Here is a 14,135-nt window from a genome sequence, read left to right as displayed (position 1 = left end):
GATTCCTGGGACAACAACAACAACAACAACAACAACAACAACAACCAAACAAACAAAAAACTGATTCCTGGATCTTATCCGCAGAAGATTCTAAGGTGGGCTCAGGAATATCTGTTTTGAACAGACTTCCAATGTGATTATAATGGCAGTGTTTAGGAAGAAGGTGAGACCAGACCAGGGTTACAGAGCACCTCAGTCTCAACATCTAAGTGTTGTGGATAGTTTATTTTTGAGCTTAGTGGTATACCTACCTAAAATGACATACCTAATGATTGCTTTTATCTTTAGGAACAGCGCTTAAAGTTTTTGAAACAACAAGATCAGCGACAACAGCAACAAGCTGCTGAACAGGAGAAGCTTAAAAGGCTAAAAGAAATAGCTGAGAATCAGGAAGCTAAGCTAAAAAAAGTGAGAGCACTTAAAGGCCACGTGGAACAGAAGAGACTAAGCAATGGGAAACTTGGTGAGTTGTTCCTTGTAGATTTACTTCTTTCTACATTTATTTGTCTTTTTTTTTTTTTTTTTTTTTTTTGAGACAGGGTCTTACTATGTTTCCCAGACTAGTCTTGAACCCTAGCCTCAAGTGATCCTCCTACCTCTGCATCCTGAGTAGCTGGGGTTACAGGTGCAAACCACCATGGCTGATCTGTAGATAACTTTAAAGGGAATCTTTTGAAAAAATGTAATTCACTACAGTTTGGATGCTGCATGTTCCTCTGAATTGAATTCAACTGTTGAATGTTTTATACAAGATTTCTAAGATACTTTTGGAAATGTAGAATTTTTTCCCCCTCTAAATATTTTGACTGAGAATTTGATGAAGACAACGATTTTTATTCATGTAATAGCTCCAACTATTACAATACAATTTTAATCAGAGTGTTAGTAATTTAATAGATCCATATAATCTTATAAAATCGAAAGTTCTAAAGAAATTTTTATTGTTTATAAAATTGGGAATTTAATAATTTTAATGCAGATTCCAATAAAGATACATTGAGATTGAAGCACAGAGATTTAGAGGTGTCTCTGTTGATTCCAGTTGCTTCTAAAAGAAGTAGGTTGCTTCTAGGACATTCTGAAAAATTTTTCTACTTTTTATTAGAAAGCTTATTGTAAAGCTGGTTGCCTGGGAAGTAGTCCATTCTTATTTTTCTTTTCAACTGCTGTTGTTGTTCTCTTTCTCATCTAGTGGAGGAAATTGAACAGATGAATAGTTTGTTCCAGCAAAAACAGAGGGAGCTCGTCCTGGCTGTGTCAAAAGTAGAAGAACTAACCAGGCAGCTAGAGATGCTCAAGAACGGCAGGATCGACGGCCACCATGACAGTCAGTCTGCGGTGGCTGAGCTTGATCGCCTCTATAAGGAGCTGCAGGTAGACCGAAGCTGTTTGCTAAATGCTGTGCAGGCTTCTTTCCAGAAACAGAGTTGCTCATCTAAGTGGCAAGAGGTGCTAGATTTCAGTTGCCTTTCATTAAAGAGGGAGCAGGTTGTGGGGAGAACCTAAACTCCAGAGAATCCAGAGTAAACTCTAGTACCCCAGACAGGAGATTTGAGACATTCCTCATAACCACAGCTGGTGGTCTTGCACAGGTGTCACTTAATTTTAAACCATGACATGAGAAGTGTGGAGGGGTGGAGGGACCTCATATTTTTAGAAATTATATAATAGTTAACCATGTGATTAACTGTTTGAGACATTTTCTTCCTACTCCTTGGCTACCTTTTTTCCCCTCTCTTTTATTCAGCTAAGAAACAAACTGAATCAAGAGCAGAATGCCAAGCTACAACAACAGAGGGAGTGTTTGAATAAGCGTAATTCAGAAGTGGCAGTCATGGATAAGCGTGTTAATGAGTTAAGGGACCGGCTGTGGAAGAAGAAGGCAGCTCTACAGCAAAAAGAAAATCTACCAGTAAGTGGGCCGTTTTGTAATGGTTTGGGGGAGGAGGCAAAAAGATGACCAGCCCAGTGAGGCTATTCATAGGCGCCTTCTTCAGAATCATTACTCAGTGTGCCCTCAGAACACAGACGCTGTTTATGGATCCTCAAAAGATAATCCGCTGCTTTTTTTACTTCTTAATGTTACTACCTGTGTAGCTCTGTTTGTCTTTCTAATACTTTTAATAAAGTGTGGGTGAGAGTTCATTGGGGAGTGTTTATTTTGGGGTGTTTTTTTGTAGACTCTGGCTAGATTCTCAAAGTGCTCATTTTAAAAAATAAGAAAATGTCATGTCTTTTTATAAGTCTGATCATCTAAGACGATGTTTAACGCTGGAGGACCTGTGCTTTTTCCTAAGGTTTCGTCTGATGGAAGTCTGCCCCAGCAAGTCGTGTCAGCCCCAAGCCGTGTGGCTGCAGTAGGCCCCTATATCCAGTCGTCTACTATGCCTCGGATGCCCTCAAGGCCTGAATTGCTGGTGAAGCCAGCCCTGCCGGATGGTTCCTTGGTCATGCAGGCTTCAGAGGGACCGATGAAAATACAGACACTGCCCAACATGAGATCTGGGGCTGCTTCACAAACTAAAGGTAAAAATGGGTCATTTCCAAGTCCTGCACAGCCTGGTTCTTTCCTGTCCCCACTATTCTTTCTTCCAAGTTTGAGTTTTAAAAAAATCTCTTTGTTAAAATTCATTGTTCATGTTTGAATTCTAAATATGCTTTTGTATTCTTTGGTAGTGTAATGATAAGTTAAAAAAAACTTAAAATGGATATCATAGTTATACAAGGATAATTTTTTTTTAACCCTAAATAATACAGCTCTATTCAGGAAATGAAATAAAATACAGTATCTTTGTAAACCTGAAAAGTGTTTTAAAAAGTTCATTCTTGCTACTAAGGAAATTTTGATCTGTTATTAATAACTAGAGAACTTTTCTTTTTGTATAAAAACATATGTAAGTTTTAATGGTGTCATTTTTACAGACGGTGAGGTTCTGAACCTATTATGTTGATGAGTGGTATTAAATATTCATATCTGCTTACATGTGAGAATTTGTCTGCTGTTAATTTTTAGAATAACTTTAACCATATTGGGAGATTAAAAGTGAAAATAGCAGAGGCTCCTTGTGTTAGAATACAAAATGATCTTTGCATTCTGTGTAGTTGTCGGATACATGGAGAGGGGCAAGCCAGAGTTGGGTAATGGGAGGAGAAAGTGTGGGAGAATTGTAGGAAAACTGGGATAAAGCATCCTTTGATGACCGTATTCAGACCCCTGGATGGAAGAAGTCATAGCCAGTATTGTCTCTGTTCTCTAATCATAATCATATGGAAAAAATAGCTGATTTTCAAATTATTTTTGTTATTTTACCATAATTACTACTGTGAAGCAGTAGTATCATGTAGTCTGGATTTTACTGTGAAAGAGTTATATTTGCTTTGTTTCTGTAAGGAAAAATGAAAGCAGTGGCTTTTGAAATTTAAGTATTAGTGCAGAAAAAATCTGACTATACTGATTTGTGAGACCACAGTTGAAGTCCTGGATTAAGAGTCCACATACTTACTTTTTTGTTGTGCATGTATCACTTAAAATATCATTTATAAAATACATCTTAGACCCTTAGGTCTTCTGAATTGGAAACGTTAAAATACTGTGTATAAAATACGCCTTAGACCCTTAGGTCTCCTGAATTGGAAATCACTTTCTGGGTGTGAGGGTGATGTTTTCTAGCACAGTGAAGAATAATGTGTTTTTGCTGGTTCAAGCAGACTTTCTATTTGCTGTGACTAATTCTAAATTGCTTGAGTAAAGTGGAAGAATCTAAAATTAGAAATATAAAATCGAATATAGTATTTTCTAAGTAAATTTATTGGGGTGTTGTGAGTCTCGAATTTAAAGCTGTTTTTAGAGATTAAAAGTCTTAGCAAAAAGAACCATTAAAAATCTCTTTAGAATGCTGAATTATTTGCTTTTCTGTATTTTAGGCTCTAAAATCCATCCAGTTGGCTCTGATTGGAGTCCTTCAAATGCAGATCTTTTCCTGAGCCAAGGCTCTGCTTCTGCACCTCAAAGCTCTGGGAATGCTCTGGATCAAGGTGAGATTTATTTGTGCTACTCCTGAATATTAAATTTTGGTCGTCTAAAAGGTGCTGTGTATTCTTTTTAGATAGTACATTTTCTTTCCTTTTTCCTACCTTCTGTATGTCCATCTATCCTTTCTTCCTTTTTTTCTCCTTCCTTTCTCCTTCCTTTCTCCTTCCTTCCTCCCTTCCTCCCCCCCCCCCCCCCCCCCTTCTCCCATCCTTCCTTTCTCCCATCCTCCCTTCCTCCCATCCTCCCTTCCTTCCATCCTTCCATCCTTCCTTTCTCCCATCCTTCCTTCCTGGATCTCACTGTGTCACCCAGGCTGGAGTGCAGTGGTGTGTGCTCATGGCTCACTGGTACAGCCTCCACCTCCTGGACTCAAGTGATCTTCCCACCTTAGCCTCCCTAGTAGCTGGGGATACAGGTGCGTGCCGCCATGCCTGACTAATTTCTGTAATTTTTGTAGAGATGTGGTTTTGCCATGTTGCCCAGACTGGACTCCTGGGCTCAAGTGATCTACCCGCTTCTACTTTCCAAAGTGTTTGGATTACAGGCGTGAGCCACTGCACCCGGCTGATAATTCATTTTCTAGTGTATTAACACTAGGGACAATATATAATGGTATTTATTTCCAGAACACCTTAATTTAGCTGGAGAACTCAGGTTCTATTATTATAGCACTTGAGTTATCCTTTTATTAATTTAATTAAAAAATAGGAACACGCTTTGTGGACACAGATTTTCGGAGAGATTTAGGAGAGAGAAACTTACGAGTGAATAAGATATTTTATTCCAAACAGTTTGAATGTCATTGTGATTTTTTTGTCTTTAGTTGATGATGGAGAGATTCCCCTGAGGGAGAAAGAGAAGAAAGTGCGTCCGTTCTCAATGTTTGATGCAGTAGACCAGTCCGCTGCCCCACCCTCCTTCGGTACTCTGAGGAAGAACCAGAGCAGTGAAGATATCTTACGGGATGCTCAGGTACCTATGAATATCCTGGTTTTGAAATTTTAATAGTGATTGTATAATGCAGTTTTTAGAAGGGATAAAGTATTATATGAGGGAGAACAGAAGAAACAGGATGTACCTAGGAGATTAGAAAATATATTAGCATTCTGTTACTTTAATTTCTTTTGTGTGAGTCTGTTTGTGCTCTCAGACCAGAGGCAGCGGCTGACATACTTGCTGCTGGGTCATATTTTGTGTGATTCTTTAAAAAGTATAAGTGCATTGAAGAACATTGTATTTCTACTGTTCAAGTATCTTATTTCTTCAAAATTACAAAATGATTGTTTGGTGAATTATCTTTAACTGTTACAGTCTTAACCTTTGATAACCAGGTTATGTGTGAGTGTTCCAAATTAGGTGTGTGTTATGGCAGTTGTCTAAATTGCATGAAATTTGAGTGAACAATAATGGTTTCCCATTATTGATGCCATCTGTGAATATGAAAGATGACAATAAAAGTTTTCAAGTGGGCACTTAAATGTATTAAAATTGCCCAGATAGGAAGTAGAAACAAGGAGGAAATCATAAAGGGGAGATATTTTATTACATTATTGAAGTCTGTTAGTCAATGTGAGTAAATACAGAGATTTAAAACTAGTGAATAGCCAGGTGTGGTGTCTCACACCTGTAATCCTAGCACCCTGGGAAACTGAGGCGGGAGGATCACTTGAAACTAGGAGTTCAATACCAGCCTGGGCAACAAAATGAGACCCTGTCTGTACAAAAATAAGATAAACATATGAAACAAAACAAAAACTAACATTTAAAAAAATAGAGCTAATATTTTTATAGTGAATACTTAACATTTGTGAAATTAGGTTATCTAGAACATCCTGTGTACCTAGTTATGTAGTATTTTGACTGACTTCTTTTAATGTGTGTTATAGGCTGCAAATAAAAATGTGGCTAAAGTACCACCTCCTGTTCCTACAAAACCAAAACAGATTAATTTACCTTATTTTGGACAAACTAATCAGCCACCTTCAGACATTAAACCAGATGGAAATTCTCAGCAATTGTCAACAGTTGTTCCGTCCATGGGAACTAAACCAAAACCAGCAGGGCAGCAGCCAAGAGTGCTGCTCTCTCCCAGCATACCTTCAGTTGGTCAAGACCAGACCCTTTCTCCAGGTTCTAAGCAAGAAAGTCCACCAGCTGCTGCTGTCCGGCCCTTTACTCCCCAGCCTTCCAAAGACACCTTACTTCCACCCTTCAGAAAACCCCAGACCGTGGCAGCAAGTTCAATATATTCCATGTACACGCAGCAGCAGGCTCCAGGAAAAAACTTCCAGCAGGCTGTGCAGAGTGCATTGACCAAGACTCATACCAGAGGGCCACACTTTTCAAGTGGTAAGGTTCTTCATGTTCCTAGGTGATGTGCTTAAGTTCTGTATCAGAGCTACCATCTCTCAGCAGACATCAAAATGATGAATCCCTGTTCTGACTGAGGCTAAGGGTTTTGTTTAACTGTGACTTCTGTTCTTTACTGGGTGTTTAAAAGAGTGCTTGCAAAATGTCTGTTCCTGTAGTAGTAGGCAGTAAAGTTAACAGATCAATGAAGTGTGGTCTCAAGTCTGGAGGGGCTTATTGGTGAGTGGAAAACAAATGTACATGGGTCATTACAGTGCAGAAGGAAGGTATGTGTCTTCACAGTAGGTTGATCAGATGTTCTTGTCACATAGAGGACTGGACCACTGCCCCTGTGCATGTGCGTGTGCGCGTGCGTGCACACGCACGCACACACACACACGCACGCACCTCCCTTTATATATGTGTATGTGTCTATATATATTATTAGAAATATTCTCTACTGTATTTTAAGTCATTGTAATGAGGACATAGCCACTAACTATATGTAAAAATATAATTAAGGTTAATTTGTATTAAACATACACAGTTTGGAAATTTGTTGGGTTCTTTGTAAATTATTACTTTATAGGACTGGAATAAAATTGGCCATGTTTTAATTAAATGGAAATAGCTTTGTAGTAATGAAATAACCATATAATTGTGACCTAAGATGTCATAATTGAAATTTGACAGCAAAGAATGTTTTCTTTTCGTGGGCCTTGGTGAAAATGGAATAATTTGGGAATTAGATAATTTTAATATAATCAGAATGCTAACAGGGAATAGCTTTGGTAACTATAAGTGGTTCTTAATAATTTTATAAGCCAAATAGGATTTCTCACATTGATTCACTTTTGAAAAGTGAAAGATGGGATAATACATGTTTAGTTTTAATCTGGACACGAGAGGATTATCTGTTTTCATTGGTTCTAAATGGTTTTCACATTTTGTTATTTTAAATTTGGATGCTACAGCCAGTGATTTCTTAAAATTGGCAACATTTTCTTATTGTTTCATGAGATAATGGTGCATGTTACAATCAGTGGGGGTTTTGATTCTGTAATAAGTTTATTATGCAAAGATGGATTCCTTTCTTTGTCGTTTGTTATTTTTAAAAATTAATTATATTTGAAGGGCATTGTGTAGTAACAACGATGAAATTAAAAGAGGCTTTAGTTATTGTTAGCTATTTCTGTTTCTTGCCAGTTTTGTTTAATTAATGCTAATCAGGGTTTTTTTTCTTTTCCAATTAGTATATGGTAAGCCTGTAATTGCTGCTGCCCAGAATCAACAGCAGCACCCAGAGAACATTTATTCCAATAGCCAGGGCAAGCCTGGCAGTCCAGAACCTGAAACAGAGCCTGTTACTTCAGTTCAGGAGAACCATGAAAATGAAAGAATTCCTCGCCCACTCAGCCCAACCAAATTACTGCCCTTCTTATCTAATCCCTACCGAAACCAGAGTGATGCAGATTTAGAAGCCCTACGAAAGAAACTGTCTAATGCACCAAGGCCACTAAAGAAACGCAGCTCTATTACAGAGCCAGAGGGTCCTAACGGGCCAAACATTCAGAAGCTTTTGTATCAGAGGACCACCATAGCGGCCATGGAGACCATCTCTGTCCCATCATACCCATCCAAGTCAGCTTCTGTGGCTGCCAGCTCAGAAAGCCCAGTAGAAATCCAGAATCCATATTTACATGTGGAGCCCGAGAAGGAGGTGGTCTCTCTGGTTCCTGAACCATTGTCCCCAGAGGATGTGGGGAGTGCCAGTACAGAGAACAGTGACATGCCAGCTCCTTCTCAGGGCCTTGATTGTGTGCCCGAGGGAGTTCCAGACAACAGCCCAAATCTCCAGAATAACCCGGAAGAACCAAATCCAGAGGCTCCCCATCTGCTTGATGTGTACCTGGAGGAGTACCCTCCATACCCACCCCCACCATACCCATCCCCGGAGCCTGAAGGGCCGGGAGAAGACTCAGTGAGCATGCGCCCGCCTGAAATCACTGGGCAGGTCTCTCTGCCTCCTGTAAGTAATGTGCAGTCTCATGGCCTTTTCTGGAGTCTTTTACTTTGTTATAGTCTTCTTGGTGGCCACATTCTTCTCCAGTTTGCGTTTTTATTTTACAATTCCCATGGTACAGAGTGGATCTTATAAATGTTATCAAAATGTAATTTATTCAGCATAAAGAACATTTTTCTTTTTTAGAGATAACCCATTTATTTGTGAAAGAAACAGAGTTTTGTTCTTATCCCTATAAACACTGCATTTGCTGTTTCTTCTCTAGCTGATGTCACATAATTAGGGAAGCAACATTCGACTGGGACTCAAAAGACCTGGGTCTGAAACTTTTGATTACTAGCTTAGCTGTGTGAAATCAGGCAGATGGTATAACTTCTCTCATTGGTGATGTCAGTCTTTTTCCAAATTTTCTAGCAGTGAAATTTAAAAAAATGAAATGTTAGGTGAAACCTCAAACTTAAAACAGTGGTAAAATTGGAAGGGTTTTGGATGAAATGAGGGTAGGGAGGGGTAACTGGGCTGGGGTTCCCCTCATAAGCCTTTTCCTTCCCTTCAGTGAAGTCTGAAAATCTCAGGCTAACCTGGGATCCCTAAGATTTCCTTGTACTTTAACATGCAAAGTTATTCCAAAACTTTGTATGTTTTGGCTTGAGTGCATCTTCCATACTCCTTCCACATAGTAAGCTTTCGTTTGAAATTTAAGCTTCCATTTTCTCACTTTGGTGAGAGAAAATAAAAATCCCAGAATGTCTAAATGAAGTCTGCTTCTTCATAGTTTAATTTGAAGTCACTTTACTTCAGTAAGCACGGAAAGAAGTAGGTTGCTGAACTATGAACTTAAAACGTGGTCAAAAGGAAAATAGCATTAAAAAAAATTTTTAAGTGTACCTTGCATGTTTGATCCCTTACATCTTTTAGATATGATAGTATTCAAAGATAATGATTGTCCAGAATTATTTTTAACAATTTACAGTAAATGTTTGCTTAAAAGTTTAATGTACTAAACATTTGAAACTAGAAAAAAAAATTTAAATAGAGGTTAACGGTTTTTAAACAACTCTCTGCCTCCTAAGTTCTAAGGCTTGCTTCTCTTTGAGTTTTAAACATAAAAAAAAAGAAGGAAGTTTTATGCCACATTGGCCAAACCCAGTCCACATTACAGCCACTTGTTATTTTCTGGCCTTTTTGTTGCTGTGTCAAAATAATCCACATATTCAAGGAGAAAAATGGAAAACTAGAATTGGTAAAAGTATCTTACTTTCTTTTTAGGATTCTGCTCTTCTCTTCCTAGAAAAGTGGCTTACTTTTTCCTTCTTGTTTTAGGTGAGATAGAAACAACTGTCATACATTCTTTAACAGTAGGATTGGCAAGTGTCATTACACTGTATTGCTTATGAGTTGTATTTACCACAGTCAGATAACATTCAAAGAACAGCATTTTAGCCATTGAACATTGTGAAATATATTGATTGTCACTTAATGCTTTTTAAAACTTGGCAGTTTTCCAAATCTGAGATAAAATGAAGGAATATGTGGAGTACATATGTCATACCTCATAACAGGAAATGTCTCCACTTTGTTGGGTGTGTTTAAGACACCTATTTTGTAGGATATTAGATCCTGAGAAGAAGTTTCTTCCCATTTGCTGCTGCTGTTCTCATCCTTAGAGGATGAGATTTTCCAGGACCCTAAATTTTCCACCCATTTTCTTTGCAGGGTAAAAGGACAAACTTGCGTAAAACCGGCTCAGAGCGTATTGCTCATGGAATGAGGGTGAAATTCAACCCCCTTGCTTTACTGCTAGATTCCTCTTTGGAGGGAGAATTTGACCTTGTACAGAGAATTATTTATGAGGTATGATTATAATTGGTAAATTTCTTAAATATGACCTTGTATTATTGTTTTAAAGCTCTAACAAGAAAGCTACTATAGAGAAATTGTATTTTTAAATTCTTTTTTCTTTTTGGAATTGTGGGATTGTGTTCAGGAATGCTTAGGCACGCCTTAGGATAGGCTATGCTATTTTAAAGGTGTGGCTATAGAATTGTCATCATTTGGCAGTTCAGTTTTCACATGGAGTCCTCTAGAGTACTTTTCTTTCTTAAGAGAGATCATTACTCCCCTTTAGAAATTGTTCATGTATGGATTTTTACTATACTGTATTAGGTTAGAAATGTGGTCTCTACTTTTCAGAAGCCTACTATTTAAAATATTTTTAGTTGACTCTTTTTTTGCTTTCCATAGCAAATGCAACTTCTACTTAGAAACTAATTTGTGGTGAGAAGTTGGAAGGGTAAATAAACAGAAATGACTAAAAGGATATAGTTTCTGGTACTTCTTTTTTTAAAGAAAACCTTTTTATAGTGACTGCCTACTTAATGTGGTTATTCTGTCTGTCTTATTTCTAGACTTGTTCTTGGTATAGTTTTTTTGGCCCCTATAGGTTTTAATTATGATTTTTAAGTGTCACAACAGTCTATTTCTGTCCTTTTGACCCTAAAGTAGCCAGTTAGTAGTGACAATTCAGGTGACAAGAAAGTAGAGTGATACTCACTCTTCTTATTGATATAGGTTGATGACCCAAGCCTGCCCAATGATGAAGGCATCACGGCTCTTCACAATGCTGTGTGTGCAGGTCACACAGAAATCGTTAAGTTCCTGGTACAGTTTGGTGTAAATGTAAATGCTGCTGATAGTGATGGATGGTAAGATTTTCTTTTAAACTCCAGTCAAACTTTAGTTTTGGTAATCAGTTTATAAGCAGTGTCATAGTGCTGTTGGAAGACAAAGAACTATGTCAGTGTATGTCCTTAAGCTGCTTGTAATCTAGCTGGAGAAATGTGCTATCTATTTTTGATAGCTTCAACTCAGATCTGTGCTAATTAACATGTGTTCATGTAAGAGTTATCTCATTCCCATTCTGGAAGTAGGTGGAGTAGTTAATGATAAAAAATAAGTGTCACAAAGTAATATGCAGTTAATTAGCATGCTTAAGCAAAGTTGGGAAGTGCTGATTTAAGCAAGGTGTCCCCATTAACTGAAATGCTTCACAGTCTTCAGTATATGTCCATTCTATGTCTCCAAGAGGGGATTATAACTTGCAACATATCCCACATATATTTGACCATGTAATCTATTTTTCATGGAACTAGCATGTACGTAAAACACAGGCAGTACTACAAGTAACGAGTATTGTTTGCAGGATAGTGGAAGTGTTAGTCAACATTAATAATAATAAAGGTCCTAATAAGGTCCTGTCACCCCCAAAAACTAACAGAATAGATAGCAAATTTTGTATTTTATTAAAAAAAAAAGTTTTAAATTATAATGTGTTACTTTTGTGGAAGAATACAAACAATTGACTTTTTTCCATATAGGATTTTAAAAAGTTGTAATCACACTGTATTTACTCCAGTATTTTAATTTCACAACTTGTTTTTCTTACAACATGGAAAATATTACGATATAAAATTCTCATATATGCCTATATAGATTGCGTACACATACAAACATTTAAATTAGCCTCATATTTATTCTACCACATGACTGTGTACTCATTTATTGTGACAGTCTCTCTTTTATTAGACATTGAGATTGTTTTCCAATTTTGTTTTGTTTTAATGTTTGGAGAAGCATTTTGGTTGCGTTTTTTAAACATTTATATTTATAAAAGTAATGTGTGTCCACTGTGGAAAACATGCAAAATAAAAATAAGAGAAAAACAAGCCATCTGTATCCCTGTAATGTGGAGGTAAACACCATTAGTATTTTAATATATTTTCTTCAAGCTCTTTAAAAAACCTTTTTGTTTATTTTTATTTTTGTAGAGAGAGGGTCTCACTGTGTTGCCCAGGCTGGTCTTGAATTCCTGGACTCAAGTGATCCTCCTGCCTCAGCCTTTCAAAGTGCTGGGTTTATAGATATGAACCACCATACTTGGCCCAAGCTGTTTTTCATATGCTTTTCACAAATGTGATTAAGCTCCTAATATATAATGCCTTAAGCCTATATTTTTAGTTTAACATTATAGCATAAACAAAACAAATTCTCACTGTGTCATAATGCCCTTGTTTTCCTAATGTTGGGAATTTATGTTGTATATAATTTTTCAATATTAAAAACCATGCAGTGAAAAAAATCTGTAGTAATATTTGCCAGACTATTAATAATAGTGTTCTGGCCAGGCATGGTGGTTAATACCTGTAATCCTAGCACTTTGGGATGCTGAAGCAGATCACTTGAGTCCAGGAGTTTGAGATCAATCTGGGCAACATAGAGAGACCCTGTCTCTATAAAATAATTTTTAAAATTAGCTAGGTGTGCTGGTGTGTGCCTGTAGTCCCAGCTACTCGGGAGGCTGAGATGGGAGGATCACTGGAGCCTGGAGACCAAGACTGCAGTGAGCCAAGATTCTGTCACTGCTGGTGTGTGCCTGTAGTCCCAGCTATGAGGGAGTCTGAGGTGAGAGGATCACTGGAGCCTGGAGGTCAAGAGGGCAGTGAGCCAATATTTCATTGCTGCAGTCCAGCCTGGGCGACAGAGCAAGACCCTCGAAAAAAAAAAAGTGATCTGGAATGGGGAAATAAAAAAAATTTTTTTTTTGAGACAGGGTCTTGCTCTGTTGCTCAGATTGGAGTGCAGTGGCACAATCTCAGCTCGCTGCAACTTCTGCCCCCTGGGCTGAAGCAGTCCTCCCACCTCAGCCTCCCAAGTAGCTGGGACTACAGGTGTGTGCCACCACACCTGGCTATTTTTTTGTATTTTTAGTAGAGATGGGGTTTTGCTGTGTTGCCCAGGCTGGTCTGAAACTCTTGAAATCAAGTGATCTGCCTTCCTTGGCCTCTCAGAGTGCTAGGATTACAGGTGAGTTACTGTGCATGGCCAAAAAACAATGTTTTTGTTTTGTTTTGAGATAGAGTCTTGCTGTGTCTCCCTGGTGTGCACTGGTGTGATCTTGGCTCACTGCAACCTCCGACTCCTCTTCAGGCGACTCTCATGCCTCAGCCTCCTGAGTAGCTGGGATTATAGGTGTGCACTACCGCACCCGGGTAATTTTTATATTTTTATTAGAGTCAGGAGTTTCACCATGTTGGGCAGGCTGGTCTCAAACTCCTGACCTCAGGTGATCTGCCTGCCTTGGGCTCCCAAAGTGCTGGGAGGCATTGCACCTGGCCTAAATTTTTTTTCTTTTCAAGGCTGTATACCCAAGGAGACTAAAATAAAGAGGAGAGGAAAGAGTAAAGAAATTAAATCTTATGTAATTCAGTGCCTGATTAACATTTTCAAACTCAACTTCTGAGTTTTGGCAGTAGTATTGGCTCTTATATCTTTACTATTAGTCTGGGGTCATTGACAATCTATTATAAAACATTTGAGATGCTGGAGAAGGTTCTCTTTAATGGTATTAATAAATTCCTTCTGACCAGTTACCTATAGTAGATTGAAATGTGTGTATTTGGCTGGGTGTGGTGGTTCACGCCTGTAGTCCCAGCACTTTGGGAGGCCGAGGCAGGTGGATCACCTGAGGTCAGGAGTTAGAGACCAATGTGGCCAACATGCTGAAACCTTGCCTCTACTAAAAATACAAAAATTAGCTGGGCATGATGGTGTGCACCTGTAATCCCAGCTACTCGGGAGGCTGAGGTAGGAGAATTGCTTGAGCCTGGGAGATGGAGATTGCAGTGAGCCAAGACCGTGCCATTGCACTCCAGCCTGGGCAACAGAGCAAGA

At 38.4% G+C, this 14,135-nt stretch overlaps 1 protein-coding gene across 4 annotated transcripts in view; it reads left to right on the top strand.

The window, feature by feature from the left end:
* The window catches only part of TP53BP2 (tumor protein p53 binding protein 2), a 65,530-nt gene that overhangs the window by 40,276 nt on the left and 11,119 nt on the right, over nucleotides 1-14,135 (top strand). For all 4 annotated transcript variants that reach the window (XM_032289364.1, XM_032289367.1, XM_032289366.1 and 1 more), the window contains 10 exons: nucleotides 289-463; nucleotides 1,193-1,374; nucleotides 1,748-1,912; nucleotides 2,298-2,526; nucleotides 3,925-4,035; nucleotides 4,857-5,005; nucleotides 5,920-6,382; nucleotides 7,636-8,411; nucleotides 10,122-10,259; nucleotides 10,977-11,110. In XM_032289364.1, the coding sequence (XP_032145255.1) occupies nucleotides 289-463; nucleotides 1,193-1,374; nucleotides 1,748-1,912; nucleotides 2,298-2,526; nucleotides 3,925-4,035; nucleotides 4,857-5,005; nucleotides 5,920-6,382; nucleotides 7,636-8,411; nucleotides 10,122-10,259; nucleotides 10,977-11,110 (2,522 nt within the window). The remainder of the gene's footprint in view (nucleotides 1-288; nucleotides 464-1,192; nucleotides 1,375-1,747; nucleotides 1,913-2,297; nucleotides 2,527-3,924; nucleotides 4,036-4,856; nucleotides 5,006-5,919; nucleotides 6,383-7,635; nucleotides 8,412-10,121; nucleotides 10,260-10,976; nucleotides 11,111-14,135) is intronic.

The sequence above is a fragment of the Sapajus apella genome, unplaced genomic scaffold (genome assembly GCF_009761245.1).
Source record: "Sapajus apella isolate SASKATOON/1434 unplaced genomic scaffold, GSC_monkey_1.0 scaffold22, whole genome shotgun sequence".
Taxonomy (NCBI): domain Eukaryota; kingdom Metazoa; phylum Chordata; class Mammalia; order Primates; family Cebidae; genus Sapajus; species Sapajus apella.
The sequence above is the reverse complement of the archived record's forward strand: the minus strand, read 5'-3'. Positions and strand labels throughout refer to the sequence as shown.